Genomic DNA, 18,878 nt, shown 5'->3' with positions numbered 1-18,878 from the left:
GCATTTACAGAGGCCTTGCGTGCTCCCCCGGCATTTTATTTAAATGTTGTGGGGAAGAGTGTGGGGCCCCTGTAAGCGCTGCCCCCCTGTTTGCGCCGCGCCCCCCTGTTTGCGCACCCCTTGTACTAGTGTATCATTTTTGAGTAAGTGTGAGAGCAGAGAGTCATGGTACAAAAAGATTCAAAGATGACAGGATGAAATGGTCAAACAATTCGTAGTCACTGGTCAGACCAGCTGGTCAGTGTCAGAAGGTTCTCAGTGGGATACAATGTATGACGTAAAACACCCCCTGTGATCCATAATCTGCTACAGGAATAAAAATATATTCCACAGAGGATGCATATCTTACACCCGGGGTGGCCAACTCCAGTCCTCAGGGGCCACCAACGGGTCAGGTTTTAAGGTTATCCCTGCTTCAGCACAGAAGCAGCACAAAAAAATGCATAGGAGATACCGGCACACCATAACGGGGCCTGTATCTCGAAACGTAGGGGGTCCCTGAGGCTGAAACCAAGGCGGTTCATCTCAGGAGACCCCCTGCTCATCGAAACTATTAACAAAATTAAAATTTATACACATAAATTTCGGGCGAGATTTGCACAGGGAGAGACGGCTCTCTCAGAGCAGCTCTCTCTGCAGCAGATACAACTCGCCGGGTAAGGCCTTTTCAGAGGGTCGTTCATCAGATCACCGGCTTATCACCCGTTTTGTGAATTTTGCTATGACAGGTAATGAAGGCTTTCTGAATACCGTGATACCAACGCTCATAAAAAGGGTGATTTAAATGGCCCGGCGATTTTTTTAATGAACCTTTAGTGCATAAGCCCCTAAGTGTCAAATGAATCACTAACCCACAGAGCTTACAATTCAATAATGACGTAACTGTGGCACATGGTCATATAGAAACAGGTTCAACAAGAATGTAATCTCAAACAGGAGGATCCTAATCAGAGGTTGGTGCTTCTTACTTACTGTATGCGGTGTAACAATAAACATCCACAAACTGACCCTGTACTTGCTCTTTGTTTTCCAGCTCCCAACGTGTGCATCATTGAAAACCCGGCGTTCGTTGTCTACTCCTCCATTGTCTCCTTCTACGTCCCATTTATTGTCACCCTCTTAGTGTACGTCCAGATTTACATTGTGCTGCAGAAGCGCAGGAAGAGGGTGAACACCAAACGCAGCAGCCACGGTTTGGAGGCAGAAACCCACAAGGTACAGTCACAAGTTGCCAAACAAGCCCATCGGCCTGGGGCAGTCACCATCCCAAAAACCCTCCCCAGTAATTCCTCTGGTCTGATACTGTAAATCAGGGATTCCCAAATCCAGTCCTTAAGCCCCTACCCCCAACAGGTCAGGTTTTCAGGATATCCCAGCTTCAGCACAGGTGGCACAATCAGAGGCTCAGTCAAAGACTGAGCCTCTGATTGAGCCACCTGTGCTGAAGCAGGTACTGTTTGCACCACCTGCACTGAAGCAGAGATGTCGTCAACCTAACCTGTTGGGGGGGGGGGGGGGCTTGAGGACTGGTGTTGAGCACCCTTGTGCTTAATTCCTCAACAAGTTCCTGTTGTGACGTTAATACATACTGTACGTTCACAGAGTTATTATATTTATGTATCTGCTCTTCAGTAATCTCATCGACCGATGAATATAACAGCCTACAGCTTTTATTTCCAGCTGCTGCTGTGTTTTTAAAGCCCCACTTCCACTTGGGAGATCAGACCGCGCTATTCTTTCATCCTGCCTGCTTGTGTATTGTTTCCTAGGACAAGTGCACTCACCCTGAAGATGTCAAGCTCTGTGCGGTCTTTGTTAAGTCCAATGGGAGTTTTCCAGTGAATAAAAAAAAAGTGGTAAGTGTTGAAACCGCGAGTTGCATTTAAAGGGAAACCTTTTCATAGCTTCACCTGCCCGTGCCACTGAGAATTCACAGGTTCAGACAGGTTGTGTAACCCGGTAATAGAAATACAAGGCGGGAGAGATATTAAAGAACTTTTTACGCAGCATCTGCACTGAATTACACTTCTGTATTACTCAGAACTAGAAGTTTGCAATTATAAATATAGGAAAACTGAAATATTCACAGTGACTATTCAGGACGTTTTCAGATAAAAAGCTCCAAAATCTTCATGCAGTATACCTTCCAGCCCCCTGCTTCAATCCTATAGTATAGCTGAACTGTGCTAACTGTGCGACGGAGCTGGACTGTGTTAATTTCAGCACCGGGGACACCCTGCTTCCTAAGATACCTATCTCTGTAGGGAGTGCCTGTATCTGCTTAATGTTTAAATGTCCCTCATCTTGTGGGCCAATAGGAAGCTGCATCGTGTTTTGGTTCTAAAAATGTTATGTTTTAGTTTGGGGGACGTGGTTTCGATTTGAAAAATTTTTTTTTGCGTTTTGGTTCTTGCTTTGCCAAAACTCATTTTTTCTGGTTTTGGATTCTTACCAATTTCTGGAAAAAGGCAGGAAAATGCTAAAGTAGGCATGAAAAATATTAATTATCTGGCAAAATTCGACAATGTCATGTGACATTTAGAATTTCTCAAACAAAAACAGAAAGGGCCAGTGCAACATACAAAATGATACAACTTATAGTACAATACTTAAGTGCTAATTTGCTCATGAATAAGGGTCATTTAGTTAAACCCTGTGGCCAAAGCATTATAAACCTGCAGCCACGTCACAGCATGACCAATTTGTAGGTCCTAACACTACCTGGCACAATTATCATGTACCTCTCTTTTTCTGCTGGAGGGAGAAAGACCACACTGGGTCTGTGATACACAGGATCATGATAAAAACGGCTAATTGGAAAGTGGGGTGGGGTGAGCTTTGAATCCTGGGGAGGAGGGGCCACACCTCCAAGCAACAACAGTTTCATAACCCAGCAAGCTCCAGAACCCCAAAACCCACATCATATATACAGCATACTGTATGTATTAGTGTCAAAAAGCAGTGCTACGGAGAGTGGCAACATATACAAACAGAAATGTCCGGCGCAACATATAAAGTGACACAACATACAGTATACTGCTCATGAGTAAGGGTCATTTCGTTAACTTTTGGCCAACATGTTATAAGCCTGCAGCCAACATCAAGGCATGACCAATTTGCAGGTCCCAACACTACCTAGTAAAAAAAATTCTCTTTCACTTGTCAATTAAACTATTGAACTTTTGACTGAATATTCAAACTTGGAACAAAACATATTGTATGCGATGCACATTTTGGGCAAGTCTGCACATCTCGCACTGATGAGTGGTGAACCCCCAAATTAGTATATTTTTCTTAATCTTGATGTTATATAGCTTTCTTTAGAGATGGGCCATTTCCCTTGTGATCAGGTTTGAGTTCCAAATATTTCTTGGTTTTAGGTTATAGAAACAATCTTAAGGGTTTTGTTTCGCATTTGGCTTTGGATTGTAAGCTCTGGGTAGGTTCTGATTTCACCCACAAAGTTGTGTCCATGTCCATTTAATCTCCTTCTGTAAACTCATTGATGATCATTGTTTTAAGAGAATTAACTCTATGGTCTATTCATGAAAGCCTCTAGTTGCAAAACTGGGGAAAAATCAACACCAGATTTTTTTTAAAGCAAACGTATCAGACGCACTGTGGAATTTTACCTTTGATAAATCAGAGTTTTGCAGTTTGGAGACTTTGTTACATAAACCCCTAACTGTCTGGAATGGTGTGGTACTGTATAGTAACACAGCTTACACATTTTGTCACAAACGTGTGTGTGTGTGTGTGTGTGTGTGTGTGTGTGTGTGTGTGTGTGTGTGTGTGTGTGTGTGTGTGTGTGTGTGTGTTTTTAATATAAATCAGTTCTTTATTATGAGAAAACATTTGTAGCATTTTTTTAAACCATTGTGAATTCAAATGTTAATGTATTATAATGTAACAAGCATTTTTTGTTTCTATAGCAACTATTTACAAAGTCACATCGCCTTCCTCTTCTGTAACAGGCTCTGGCACACCCCTTTTTGAGCCATGCCCTCTCTCTAGCAGTGCACCAATTGTAAAGTATCTAGTGACTGCCTGGTCACATGATCTTCCCCACAGAACTTTGCATCTTTGGTCCTCTTCTGCTACACTGACAGCCATTTAGTGAACCCCTGAGCCGAATCTTCACAGATCGATCAAAGGAGAACGGATTGATCGGCATCTTAGCTAATTACTTATGATTGTGTGGATTGAATTGATGCACATATTAAAGGGATTTTTTTTTTTTTTTAAACGGCAGCTTGGACTGCTGCTTTAAGCAATTCAAAACATAAAAAAAAGCCAAAGAGGCCTTTCAACAAAAGAGAAGAGTTCAAGGTAGAGAAGACCTCATGCTCCATCAGCCATGACTGAGGGATATTTAACACGTACAGTGAAATATTATTCCTTGCCTGATCCAATTAAAGCCTGAGGAGAGAATTTCCTGTGGTCAGTGGGCTGTGCTGAGCTTAGCGGTGGCTTTGGTGATGCTGAGAAATGGTCATGGAAGATCCTGTAGAACATTGCTTGACCATTTATCTGGATTGGAATGAAGAGCTTGGGCTCAGCCATGAATTGATGATCGTGGTTTTCCTCAGGTTCCTATAAATGACAGGGAGGGAATGAGAACTCGCAGCCCACACACGCTCAGTAGGATGAGGAGGGGGAAATATTTTAACTTTGTAGATTTGAGGGTTCGTTTTAATAAGCAACTCACCTCCAATGTACTGTATTTGAATGTCTTGAATTCCTGCAATATTGCATAATGTTTACTGCTTCATACAGTATGTTTTAACTCTTAATAATAATGTCTTTACTTGTATAGCATTGACAGTGTGCACAGCGCTGTACATGGTTTTGCAGCTATGAGCCTGCCCCATAGAGCTTACCATCAATATTTATTTGGTGCCTGAGGCACAGGGAGATAAAGTGAGATAATGTGATTTGCCCACGATCACAAGTAGAGATTGGTGATTTTTTTTTGCGAGTTTGGATCCGCAGCGGATCGTCCGTTACCGTTGCTCCGTGAATTTCCGCAGATCAACCTGAAAAAGGGCGATTCGCGTTTTGCGGATTTTTTATTATTACCAATAGATTTTGTGGATTCTTCAACCAGTGGATGGATTTGTACAATCCAAACTGTGGATTCAGCAATCGGCAAACAGATTGCGGAATCCGCAGATTGGATTCTACAAGTCCATCCACGGATTGTATCCAACGGCGGATTTTGATGAATCCGCAGAAATTTAAACTGCCTAAATCCATTTACGGATTTTACACTGTGAAACAGATTTTGGGCGGATTTGGCCATCTCTAGTAACAAGAAGCTGACACCAGGATTTGAACCAGGTTCCCCTGATATAAACTCAGTGCCCTTGTTATCAGAGTCAGCGCCTTTACTTACAAGCCATTCCTTCCGCTCTCACCATGTAGGGCAAGTAGAAAGCGCTGGGTTTTTAGGGATCCTTGGCACTAAGCCACACAAATGGAATTGTTGATGGAAAATCGATGCTTGGAAATCACAAATCATGTTGCGCTTTTGCTCATCCATACTGTATAAAAACCTTCTTTTAGTAAGTACATTGGTGCAAACTTTTTCTCCCTAAACAACGAGTTGAACCTGTGTCAATATCGACCATTAAGTTGATCCAGGTAGAAATCATAAAAAGTCTATTTCTAATGTTAGCGCAGAATTAAGGGCCTATGTATCGACTAAAATGTATTTGACGCAGCACAAATGGTTCATTTTAGTTTTTTATTATGCTGGTTTAGCATTTTCTTGCTTATTTTGAGTTTTCTCCAAAGTTTAAAAAAAAAAAAATAAACACATTTTTGACAAAACCAAAACACAACACTTTTTTTTAGAACCTAATCCAAAATCCCAGTAAGAGTGCCCACCCATAAGATATGTATCATGTGATATAAATAGACAGCACACATTAGGTACAGGAACCATACAAGGTGACACAGACACTCAAACTCAAGAGGAACACAAGAACAAGAGAAGTAACCATACAATTTGCAGCTCTGGGGACCCCCTCCTTCCATATATTGGTCCTGGTTTTTAAAAGAGATTTAAAATGGCCATCCAATCGGAAGCAGCAGATGGTGTTGCAGTTTTCTGCCTATTGGCCTGAGATTGACCGCCATTTTGTTTCCGCTAAGGGAGATTTAAACCGAGTAACTTCACCGTTTAATATCTCAGGAACAAGGAGATCCCCAAAGCTGAAAATATAGTGGCTTTTTTTTAAATCCTGATTCCCATCAAGTGGTGAAAAACAAGGGGTGGGGGGAATTAAAAAATAAATGAGTAGGAGGAAGTGCTCCTTTAAGTCAGCGGTATATGTAAGAAATAATGTGATGCATATTATAGCACGTTCATATTTGCGGTGAAAAGGGCGATAAAGTCTATCGGCTCAGGTAGAATGAGCTTCGATAGCATATTTAAGGACAATTCTTTTTAAAATACACTATGCTTTAAGTTCAACATGACTGCACAATCCGAATTCATCCCTCATCAAAAGATTCATGCACCTCCTTCTGAGAAAATCCGTCACAGTTCTAGAACCTGCTAATTAATAACAATGCAGGATTAGTTCAGTAATTTCTGCATCATGTTACTGTTGCTATATATAGAATAATGACCAAGCCTACATTTCCTCTCTTCTTAAAGAGGCGGACCGCGCAGCACTTTCAAAATAAAAATTACCTAAGCTGCCGATCGATTCGTTCTCCCGTGATCGATCAGCAAAGATCCTGTTTCCCAGGGTTCACTCAATGGCTGCCACAAGCTGGAAAGTGTTGCAAAGATCTTGCTAATACCTGCTATAGAAATCAAAGGATGCTCAGTATATTAAAACTGATTAAAAATGGTATTAAGAGTTGAATTGAAAAAAAAATGTAGTAAGTATTATCTAATATTACAGAACTGATTTATTTTTTTAAAACCCATAAATGTAGGATATTGCTTGGATTGCACCATTTATATGATTATGTTCACAATAAAGCAAAAATAATGTTTTATCCCCTGATGCACAATACATTAGATTGTAAACTCTTTAGAAGCCCAGCGTCTGACATTCTCTTTACATGAGTGATGTAAAAATAAATAATATATTCTGTCTTGCTAGCTACCCTATATGTTAGGCACGATGGTCTTATAAACAGAATTACTTATAGGAAAGCACTACTGTATTCTCTATTGAAATGTCTTTGATTCCCTGTTTTATTCCCACCTACGTATAGAATGATAACAAGTGTCACACATTGACTGAGACTGCAGTATAGAAATATAGAAATTGTTATTCAAACAGTTATTTGCATCAAGTATATTATTAACCCATCATGAAGAACACTAAAGAGAACAGACAAAAAAAATATATCAAATATTTGTGGGGTTGGTGGTTACATTTCTCTGGGTTTTTATTCCGTAAGTAATATCCTTGGAAATGTAATCATGAGCTTAAACAATTTATGTATGTATAGTACTGCAGGTCAGCTTTCCTCAATGGGTCAAATGTGTCTACAGATATTACTCTAAGAAGTTAGATTAGAGGTTTGTGATTTATATAATGTGATTGTATTCCTTAGTGTGGGCAGTAACAGCTCAAACCTTCAGCATTGTGCAAAGGAAATCCTTTCTATATTTGACTCATGCATGATATGAACTATAAATATCTGAGAAGACCAACTGTTCTTTTCGACATAAGAAACACTTGCAAACCCTAATACAGTATAAGTATAAGTGTTATCTGTAAAATATGTGGTGTATGTCAGAGGTGCTCCACGCCAGTCCTCAAGACCCCGGAACAGGTCAGGTTTAACGAATATCTCAGCTTCAGCACAGGTGGCTCAATCAGTGCCTCGGTCAAAGACGGAGCCACTGATTGAGCCACCTGTGCTGAAGCAGGGACTGAAAGAGCAACCCATGCTTAATGCGGGTACTGATTGAGCCACCTGTGCTGGGGCTGATTGAGCCACCTGTGCTGAAGCAGGGATTGATTGAGCTGCCTGTGCTGAAACTAGGACTGATTCAGCCATCTGTGCTGAAGCTGGGGCTGATTGAGCCAAATGTGGTGAATCAGTGATATCCTCAAAACCTGACCTGTTGTGGGGGTCTTGGACACTGGAGATGAGCTTCCCTGGTGTATGTAACTGCCCAGCAATGCAGCTGCTAACTCACACAAGGAAATATTATGCCAAATTAGACCTGGCAGCTATTTACTGTGACAGGCATGCATAGTGACTGACACAAAATGTGATAAACTTCATTGTCATTATTACGGCGTAACTCCTCCCTAGTTTTTCCTCTGATTAACTCCCCAAATCACAAGCTGATATGCAAGAGGGGTGAGTGCCGGGGGAATTGGAGCAAAAATCTAAATGGATTCACGCAAAGAGTCACCAGGAGAAAATGACACTGCATCAATTTTGCTCAAACATTGCCCTGATACCTAATTCTCACAATGTATGACCGTTTGTTTCTGGAACACCTTAATAAAATAAAATCCCGGGATAACATGCTGAGCCAGTTCTGTTTGTACTGTATATAGAATTCCTTTTAGAGATTGCACACAGGCAATAAGAGGTCATAAATACAGGTCACAATGTCTGGCCAGCTCCTTCAGGACATACCTGGTTACTGACTCCAGGTCTTGTGTGTGATAAAGATCCAGGCCAGTCTGTCTTCATAGCTTACTCTATTGTATCCACATTGCAACAGACCAGAAAAGGGGAATACAAAACCAGGACTGGATCACTATCACACATGTGGCCTAAAATTGTTTGGCAGGTATGCTGAAAGAGTTGAGTCACTGACTTCCATCAGTGGAGATGTATTTACCTTGCTTTGTTATTGGATATTTGATCCTTGTCCAGGAGGCTGGAAACCATCCGGAAGAGATGGAGATGGAGATGAGGTCAAGCACATCTCCCCCAGAGAAGTCAAAACACAAGTCAGCTTCTCCCAACCACCAACAATTGGCTGTGCCAGCCACATCCAACCAGTGCAACAATGCAAATTTGCTCTCCCCCGTGGACAGCCCCCCCAAGGATGAGAAGAACGGGCACCCAAAAGACAATGCAAAGCTAGCCAAGGTCTTTGAGACCCAGTCAATGCCCAATGGGAAAACACGGACCTCTATAAAGACTATGACTCTGAGCAAGAGGAAGCTCTCACAACAGAAAGAAAAAAAAGCCACCCAGATGTTAGCCATTGTCCTTGGTAAGTCCTTCCAGATGTGATTTAAATGAATGGGTGGTTTTAGCATGCATGGGCAGCAGAAACCATAAGCCGTGGTGCATTTTAATTTGCACTGTGTTTATTATATCCACGGCAATGAAGCATTATGAAAAAGCCCAGTTTTAGAGCAAATCAAACATGGTTCTAGATTGAGATGGTTGGGCGAAACTATCAAAATCCGTTTAGAAAAGATTCCAGAGCTTTTAATTTAAAATCCATTGATGGATTGGTTTAGTTTCAATCCGTGCGGATAAATTCAGAACCACTGTTGGATACAATCCACTGGTGGATTTTAAGAATCCAATCCGCAAATTGGATTGTCGGTGGTAAAAAAAAAAAAAAAAAATCCAAAAAAGACGAATTGACTTTTTTTCCGACGGATTCGCGGAAATCCCCAGTCCAAAGGAACCGGCCGATCCGAGGCGGATCCAAATCAGGGGGAAAAAAATTGTCCGTCTCTAGTTCTACGTAGATCAAATATGGCTGCAGGTTTCGAGCTACTGTATACAGAAGTTTGTGCTGTGATGCAATATCTCTTTAGTAACTAATGATCTTCCACAGGAAAATCTCACATACTGTAAGACCCACAAATCATATCAGCACAGTTTTGGGGACATAGCTTTACATCTACTTAATGTATATCTATGCTGAAAAGTAGTATATTAACAGTAATATAAGTTACAGCAATGGCTATTATTCCATTTAGAATCTAATGGTTTTACAGGTCAATGGAACATAACATTCCTGCTTGCACAACCTCTTATCATCAATACTGGTGTTTTGATATCATTAATTAGTAAGGCTTCAACATATTTCACAGTGCAGTAGATCAGGTTACAGTAGATATTGGCCCATATTTTCTAAGTGATGCTATTCTTAGACATCCGACCCCAGAAGATTCATTTTAGCCCATTCCAGTGAACTGGTCATGAGTTGTATTCAGGCCCTTAAGGTGTCTTATGGAATAGCATTGTTTAGTAAATATGGCCCACGATCTTTGTAATTACACATATACAGCTCGACCCCGTTATAGCGCGATCCGCTTATAACACAATGTTTGAGCATGGACCCCGAATTAAAAAAAAAAAAAAATCAAATTTGTTTTTACATATTTTTTGCACATTGCACACACTGCACACACTGCACACACTGCACACACTGCACACACTCACTGCACACTCAGCATACACTGCACATTGCATTCACTCACTCACAGCTCACTGCACATTGCATACACTCACAGGACACTGCACACACTCACAGCACACACACAGGACACTGCACACACTCACAGCACACTCACTGCATACACTCACTGCACACACTCACAGGATACTGCACACACTCACAGGACACTGCACACACTCACAGGACACTGCACACACTCACAGGACACTGCACACACTCACAGGACACTGCACACACTCACAGGACACTGCACACACTCACAGGACACAGCACACACTCACAGCGGCCATTTTGTAATTTTTAAAATTAATTAATTTATTTTATTTAATTAGCGCGACCCGGTTTGTAGCGCGGTCGGATCGGGTGGCCCCCGAGGACCGCGCTATAACGGGGCTGAGCTGTACTAATTATTCAAACACAGTACTGCCACTGAACAGTTATCTTGCAAGGTACGCTGTGCCCTCCTCTTGCCATTTTATATTCTCAAAAAGATTCAAGCAGATCCCAGTTCTCTGAGGAATGTCAACTCCCAACATACAGTAGGTGGTCAGCTTTGGCATACAGCAGAGGTGGCCAACTCCAGTCCTCAAGGCCATGAACAGGTCAAGTTTCAGGACATTCCTGCTTCAACACAGGTGGCTCAATTAGTGGCTCCGTCCAAGACTGAACCTCCTGTGTTGAAGGAGGGATATCCTGAAAATTTGACCTGTTGGTGGCCCTTGACAACTTGTGTTGTCCACCCCTGGCCCACAGTTTATTTATGGTTTCAATACTACAGACCTAGTTTCTGTTCCAACGACAATGATTATAGCCTGTGAATACAATTCCGAAATACAACCCATGTTTGCAGCATTGGTAACATTGTTTGAATGACACACAATCTCTTTCATGTCTCCCAGGTGTTTTTATTATATGCTGGCTACCTTTCTTCATCACCCACATCCTCAACATGCACTGCAACTGCAACATACCGCCAGAGTTGTACAGCGCCTTCACCTGGCTCGGATACGTCAACAGTGCAGTCAATCCTATTATCTATACCACATTCAATGTTGAATTCAGAAAGGCCTTCATTAAAATACTTCACTGCTAGGACAGATGCAGAAGACTTTCTTACAGACAACAACTACAGTATAGAAGGCTACAGACTTGTAAAGGAGGAAAAGCCTTCTTGTGTTACCCAGGACAATAGAAATGAATGTGCACTTACTCCTGTACCAGCCACACTAGAAGCTTGGTAGAAGGGCACCCGGACATAATTACGTCCACTGGAGACCAACACTGGGTGTTGAACTCAAGTCTCATATCTTATTGCCAAGGCAGCCATATAATTTGGTGGGGTGAGCCTTAAGAGTATTAAGCCTTACCTTCCAACTACGTTCAAGAGAATCAATGTCCACTCAAATCAGCCATTGGTAATGACCTTATTTAAAGGTGTCAGGATGTGTAGATGTCATTGCAATCTCACCAAAGACATTGCCATGTGTATCTCGTCTTTGCTATATGAGGGAGGATAGCTAACATTTGCAGGGACTATGCACTGAATCAGGGCCCTGGGGGGTTTCCCTGGAAACTCAAAGCTCTACGCACTCTGGATTGTGCGTTTTTGGGGCTTGTTCTTTCAGTGGTCAATTCTGTGTTCTGGGTTATGTTGTGTTCAGCTCCGGTGTATAATGCAACTAGGAGAACAATGCAAGAGCAGTATAATGCTAAAAATAAAGTGTAAATATATAAAGAGTGATTTGAAAGAAGCCCTAGCCAAAAAAAATATATAAATATATATTTGAGATATGTCTTGCATGGTGTGTGTTACATTTAAATATTCCCATTGTCACACTATGCCCTTAATTTTTTTTAGAGGGGGGTAAAGGGGGGATACAAAAACAAAATAATTCTCTCCAATCCTGTCTGGTTCTTATGGTAGTTACAGCTTCTGCTTTTCTGGGATCTGCACTGGTGGTTTGCAATGAATTTAATGTCAATCCAGTTATCATTCAAAGGGGAAAAAATAATGACAAGCTCACCTGTGTAATTATGTAAGACAACAGTGCAGTGTCTGTGGCTTGTCCTTTTTTTCAAAACCAGCGTTACTGGCTGATTACAATGTCTTTACAGGTGCCAGGAGGTTAGCATGTCTAAGAAATGTAATGATGAATTTATAAAGAGAGCCTTTATCCAAAGCACTTTACAACTTTGTATTTGAACATGTCCTATTGCAGGGGGTGTCCAAGTCCAGTTCTAAAGCCCTCCCACCCCTAAACAGGTCAGCTTTTCAGGTTATCCCTGTTTCAGCACAGGTGGCTCAATCAGTCCCTGTTTCAGCACAGGTGACTCAATCAGAGGCTCAGTCAAAGACTGAGCCACCTATGCTGAAGCAGGGACTGATTGAGCCACCTGTATTGAAGCACTGACTGATTGAGCCACCTGTGCTGAATCAGGGAATGCTTGAGTCACCTGGGCTGAAGCAGGAATATCCAGAAAACCTGACCTGGTGGAGGGCTTGAGGACTGGAGCTGTGCACCCGTGATCTATAGTAATGGCCACATACGAACATGATTTTTCTCAGAAACTGTGTAAAGTGTATTCACTCCTAGGGGCCTATGCAGAGAGCAGCGGTTAAAAAAATTGGAGATTTGAAACACTTTACCATATAATGGCGCGAATGTATCTCCGTATGCAGAAAGGTAGGATAAGTGCCAATATTACCATGCAGGAATATGTAGAGTTGAAAACGGCGTGATTAGCGCGGTAGAAAACTGCTTAGAAAAAAACGGATATTGCTGGTTATGTAATCTGGAGCCCCCCTGCATCCATCGGCGGCAGGACAAAAGGGCTGCTTATTTTGTTACTGTTCCCTATCGCCGCTCACATGCACCGTCTTGCCAACTTTTGTTGGCGTGCATACTTGGAGAACATCTCTCCATGATTTTGGCGACATGAGCCGCGAAATGATGATCGGCCCTTCCTGCATACGGCGGTTTGAAATACTGCAGAAATAGAGGTTCGCGCCAACTGCGCGGCGCGTTTTTAAAACAAAAAAATAAAAATTGGCGCTTTTCTCTCTTTTCCCCTCTTTCGCGCCAGTTCATGAATTTCTGTTGCCAAATTTTCCTGCAGCCTGGCGATATACCGCGCCTCGCTGCCCTCTGCATAGGCCCCTTAGGTTGGAAAAACAAATAGCTGTAGATGATGGTAATTCTCTCCTCACACATGTGGAACATGCTGCACTCCTTGCATATCTTCAAAGAACTATTTCAAAGGCTTATGGAACTGTCATTACTTATTTGGATGTATTATGCAGTGACGTTCCTCCTTTGTAGACAGAAAACACAAACAAGAGCAATAACCAATGAATCATTCTTGAAGGGGAACAAGGCTATAGGGGTGACATATTCATATGCCCCGCAGTAATTCACAACCAACGCTTTCATTTTTAAGCAAGCTTTTCCAAATGTGTTTACAAATGAGTCCATTTAGACTAGATGGACAACAACAAAGGATTTATTAGAGTCTGACTGAAATGAATGACTCTTTAAGAATAGACACAAGGTACAAGTATTTGGTTTTTTAGGTGTCACGAAGTGATACATGACACAGAAGATTCCCCTGCAGTCCTTGAACAGATGGCTGTGTTGGAATATGTCCCATTTCAATTATGATCAGATACACAGTGACATTATTTGCCTCTGTCAATGGTCATGTTAGATATAAAGCGATTAAGCAATTGTTTTTTTTCCCCTGGCAGCTAAAAGAGACCAATTCACCTGCAAAAAAAGAATTGTTGTGGGTCATATATATATATATATATATATATATATATATAGTATATCTCTCTTTACTTATTATTTTTGTAACCATTAATAAGCTGTGATGAAGAGGATGATTCCAGTTGTCATTTATACCAGGGGGTTCTCTGGACCCCTCTTCAGGTCAGGTTTTAAGGATATCCCTGCTTCAGCACAGGTGCTGCAGTCTTCGACTGAGCAACTGATTGAGCCACCTGTTCTGAAGCTGGGATTTCCTTACAACCTGCTCTGTTTTAGGGGCTTGAGGACTGGAGTTGGGAACCCCTGATTTATACATTAGGAGTGACTTCTGTTCTAGCCCCGGAAGCAAATTCCTGTGGGTTTGTTGGCTATTACACCTCTTATTGCACCTATTTTAAAACTGCAAAGTCAATCAAAAACCTCCCACTGTCAACATGGGATTATCCAATCTGCTATCCAAGGCTGGTAGAATAGCGCTGGTTTTTTTAGTGTCTGTGTAACATTGTGCAGTAGGGGGCCATCAGCGGTAATATGCAGTTATGCGCAGCTCTTCACGGGGCAGGACTTTCTCAGTGGCGTTAAACCATAAAAGATTAATGTGCCTCCCTTTGATCTCCCCCCATCTACAAATGGAGACAACCATTTTTGTGGAAGTAAAAATAAGTTCACAGCTTTATTTATTTCACAACATTGGAAAATAAACTGTCAGTTTAGTCCCTGTATGCAGACGACCCGATGCGTCCTGCAAGTAGGATGGCAGAAGACCCTTAGGCCATGTCCGGCTGGTCTCACACCCCCAACTCAGGAAAGCTCCATGCCCTGCCCCACCTTTCAACAGCCTTGGTCTAACCGCATAAGTCGTTGCCCAGTTTCACAAGACTTGGGCACTGGTACAGCCCGGCCACATAAGTCGGCGCCTCTGGCCTGCCCAATCTCTTCTGTGAACTTTACCCAACTGCATTAGTTGGTGCCTTCTTAGAATTTCCCGGCACCCATGAACTGATTGGCCTGACAGTTCCACCTAAGCTGTGACGATGGACCTGGGGGCAGAAACTTAGAGATATGGTTAGACTTACCAATGGTATTTCAAGGGGTGGGAAAAAAGAGACAATTAGTTAGATTCTGGTCGGGTTTCAGGTTATGTAAGCCCCAATCCCCACCCCTTTTCCTACACTACGCATGGGGAGGGGGAAGGCGGGAGCTCCCCGACACCAATCTGTGTGAGGTACTGCAGCCATTTTGGGGCTTCTGCCTCTTTATTATAGGAGCTGTGCCACATTCTGTAAATGGACATTTAATACTTCTAACTGAAACCTAATACATACTCAACATTGCGATTCTGACAGTTCTGCCAGTGCAGATTCCAGCTATACCACCGCCATGCTGCTTTATCCCAGCAATCTCCCCAGGCACCTTGCTCTAGAGAGGAACGGGAAACACCTAGTGGATTTAACCACATATTTTCATTGTTCCACATAAGTCAGTAGTAATTAGACATCCATTGCTGTCCATCAGGAAACATGCAAGTTTTCCAACAAATATAACACAAAGTCCAATCAACCTGGAATACTGTGGAGTTACAGAAGGTATGCAAATTCCATGAAAGAACTGTAGGTTTGTTCTAGGGTGTGAAACATAATGGACCAACAGGAGTTATTCATACTGGGGTCATAGTGGTACTCAGGCTTCCTAGACTAGATATCTACACACTATCTGCAAGAGACCTCCAATGAATATGTCAACTTATTGTCTTATACAATTAGGGGTTTCTCTATGATGAAAACAGCTGGAGAGACAAAGCCATCAGAATCAGAAACTTGCAGTACACAAATCCAAAAATGAGTGCGGCAGAGTCTATTAGAAATGTTGGCAGGAGATTATAAATGAGACACTCACCACTGGCCATCATATCATGATATGTTACCATACCACTGTGCAGTATTGTGAAGTACTGTGCAAGCATTAACACTGAATCCTATGGCAAATCTGTGAATGTTGTGATATATTGCATTATGTTGTCATAGCATCACTATAAATGGCACAGTTCCCATCTATGTGCCATATTAAACATCACTGAATGATCAAGGTTCTGGTGTGTCTGTACTGAATCCACTCACTGACCAGTGACCATATAGATGTACTGTACTACGGAATGCATAACGCTTGGTTTAGCACAGCTAAAACGTTATAACAGGTGTTAGTCCAGACGGAACCTGTGCTAATTCTCATGTGACCATCTTCCAACATGTCCCTTTACAATCCATTCTAGTGTCTTTTAGAACAGTGGTGCTCAACTCCAGTCTTCAAGACCCCCCTGCCCCAACAGGTCTGGTTTCTGAAGATATCCCCACTTCAGCACAGGTGGCTCAATCAGTGCCAGCTTCAGCACAGGTGGCTCAGTCAGTCCCTGCTTCAGCACAGGATGCTCAATCAGTTGCTCAGTCTTCGATTGAGCCACTAATTGAGACACCTGTGCTGGAGCTGGGATATCCTAAAAACCTGACCTGTTGGGGGGTCGTAAGGGCTGGAGTTGAGCACCAGTGTTCTAGAAAAGAAGATGTCTTATGAAGTAACACAGATGTATAAATATCGCCTTTTATGTCTGTTGTGCTATAATTGGTGTGTAGGGTGACTTCTAGCACAGAGGATTCTTATGGAATCCCACGTCTTAGTCAATATGGCACTCACTGCTTTGAATGAATTAATGTCTACAAATGTTAATACAGTTTGTGTATTGCACCAGGATCTCTGCCAATTTGTGCACACAGAAGACCCCATTTTTAATGTGTCAGCCCTCTCATGTAGCCGCCCAGGAAAGTGTTTCTTTTAATTGGTTCTGAAGAAACAGAATACCTGATCGCATTTCCTCCCCCCTTGCTTGTCAGTAAGATACACTAAACTAATCTCTTGTCCAAAACAACACAGACATTGCCTATTATAAATAATAGCCTTCGTGGATAACTGATACTCAGACATACATGTTTCAGGAACATGTAGGTTGTTCATTCATGTCAATCCTGTAGAATGGGCATGTAGTTATCACATGTACCAGACCGTTAAGTCTGACTCTACACTCAGAATGTAGCTCTGTGTCCTTTGTATAAGATATAAGAAATACATTCATTACATCTGATACATTAAATACAAGTGTATTAAGCCAAAAATGCAGAGCAGGCTTGTTGGTTTTGTTGATGCATAAGAAGTTGACCAATTTTGGAAGGATGCACAAAAATGTAAATGTCCCATTATAATATGTATGTTATCTCTTCCAATATCTACTTATTTCTCATATCACTTCTCGGTAGATGCAGGACAACATTTGATTAAGATTTTTGTTGCATTATGGTTATTGATGCCTAACTTTCAATGCCATTTTTTTTTAATTCTTTTATAAATGTGGTGAAGCAGAGATAAGTGATTGAGCTGCAGGCAAGGATTCTGGATAACAGCAGGAACTCTGTGCTCAAATTGTGAAGATTGTACAGCTTCACTAATGTTGAAGTACAAAGGTAAATCTAAAATATATAGATTTTTTCTCAGCTTCCAGAGGCAGCCATCTTTGGCTTGTAATGTCACGTGAGACCAGTGGCTTCTAACCTTTTTTTTGGTTCTGGATATCGTCCCGCCGCACTATTCTAATAAAGTCTTACACCAGACATTATGACATAATAAACTGTTTTATTTACAGGTTGCAAGCGCACAGCGTTTTGGTTAAGGAGCCCCAAGTGAAATTCTGAGGATCCCCCAACCATCTCTAATGGCAACTCTGTGATCCGATGCATTGTGAGGAACCCCAACCCTCTCTAATAGCGCGTCTCAGATCAGGTGCATTGTAAGGAACCCCAACCCTCTCTAATAGCGCGTCTGAGATCAGATGCATTGTAAATTCTTCTGTATTTGATACAATTTTCAAATGACCAGAACATTTGAGGGAACCCTTTAGGGACGCCCGCGGAATCCAAGGGATCCTAGGAACCCCGGTTGAAAAATACTGTGTTAGACACTGCAAAGTTAAACTACATTTAGGGCTCGATTCACTATAGGGCATTAGGCTATTTAATGAAGCATTCATCTTAGTTAACACGCTTGTTACTTATTGTATATTCACTAAGGAAATTAATGTGAAGTTATTTAGTTTTTCGGGCTATAAAAAAGACCGTAAAAATGTCTATTTTTCCTCGGGTACCCGGTACCCGGTTTCCTTCAATTTAGGGGACTCGGTACAACACTAGTTGAAACTTATTCCAACTTCACATTGGCAAAGCCAGTATAACCAGCCTCACACTGATGAGACCCAAAAAGGTTGAAAGAGCTGTCTGTGAGTAGGGTTACTGGCTCTGCATTTCTTTAAGGAAGGAGGATGCAGGGACACGGTCTTATTCTTCATCAAAATGTATTGTGCCAGTGAAACCAACGTTTCGGCAGAGCTGTGCTGCCTTTTTCAAGGTGGCAGCACAGCTCTGCCGAAACGTTGGTTTCACTGGCACAATACATTTCAATGAAGATTAATACTGTGTGCCCTCATCCTCCTGCCTGACTACTCACCTTGGGAACCTTGGATCTCCTGGCAGCTAAGTAGCCAACTTCGATACCAGTTGATTGAGTGCGTGTACAATCCTTCTTTTTCTGCATCTCTTTAACCCATGCTGTGCTGAAAAGCTGTGTAACACGGCAGGCATACTGTAAGCTTA

At 41.9% G+C, this 18,878-nt stretch overlaps 1 protein-coding gene across 1 annotated transcript in view; it reads left to right on the top strand.

The window, feature by feature from the left end:
• The window catches only part of DRD2 (dopamine receptor D2), a 206,065-nt gene extending 190,062 nt beyond the window's left edge, over positions 1 to 16,003 (top strand). The window contains exons 5-8 of the mRNA XM_075604041.1: positions 1,034 to 1,215; positions 1,770 to 1,856; positions 8,869 to 9,214; positions 11,320 to 16,003. Of these exons, the coding sequence (XP_075460156.1) occupies positions 1,034 to 1,215; positions 1,770 to 1,856; positions 8,869 to 9,214; positions 11,320 to 11,513 (809 nt within the window). The 3' untranslated portion in view covers positions 11,514 to 16,003. The remainder of the gene's footprint in view (positions 1 to 1,033; positions 1,216 to 1,769; positions 1,857 to 8,868; positions 9,215 to 11,319) is intronic.
• The last annotated feature ends 2,875 nt before the right edge of the window (positions 16,004 to 18,878 follow it).

The sequence above is a fragment of the Ascaphus truei genome, chromosome 6 (genome assembly GCF_040206685.1).
Source record: "Ascaphus truei isolate aAscTru1 chromosome 6, aAscTru1.hap1, whole genome shotgun sequence".
Classification (NCBI taxonomy): domain Eukaryota; kingdom Metazoa; phylum Chordata; class Amphibia; order Anura; family Ascaphidae; genus Ascaphus; species Ascaphus truei.
This window is presented reverse-complemented; position numbering and strand designations above follow the sequence as displayed.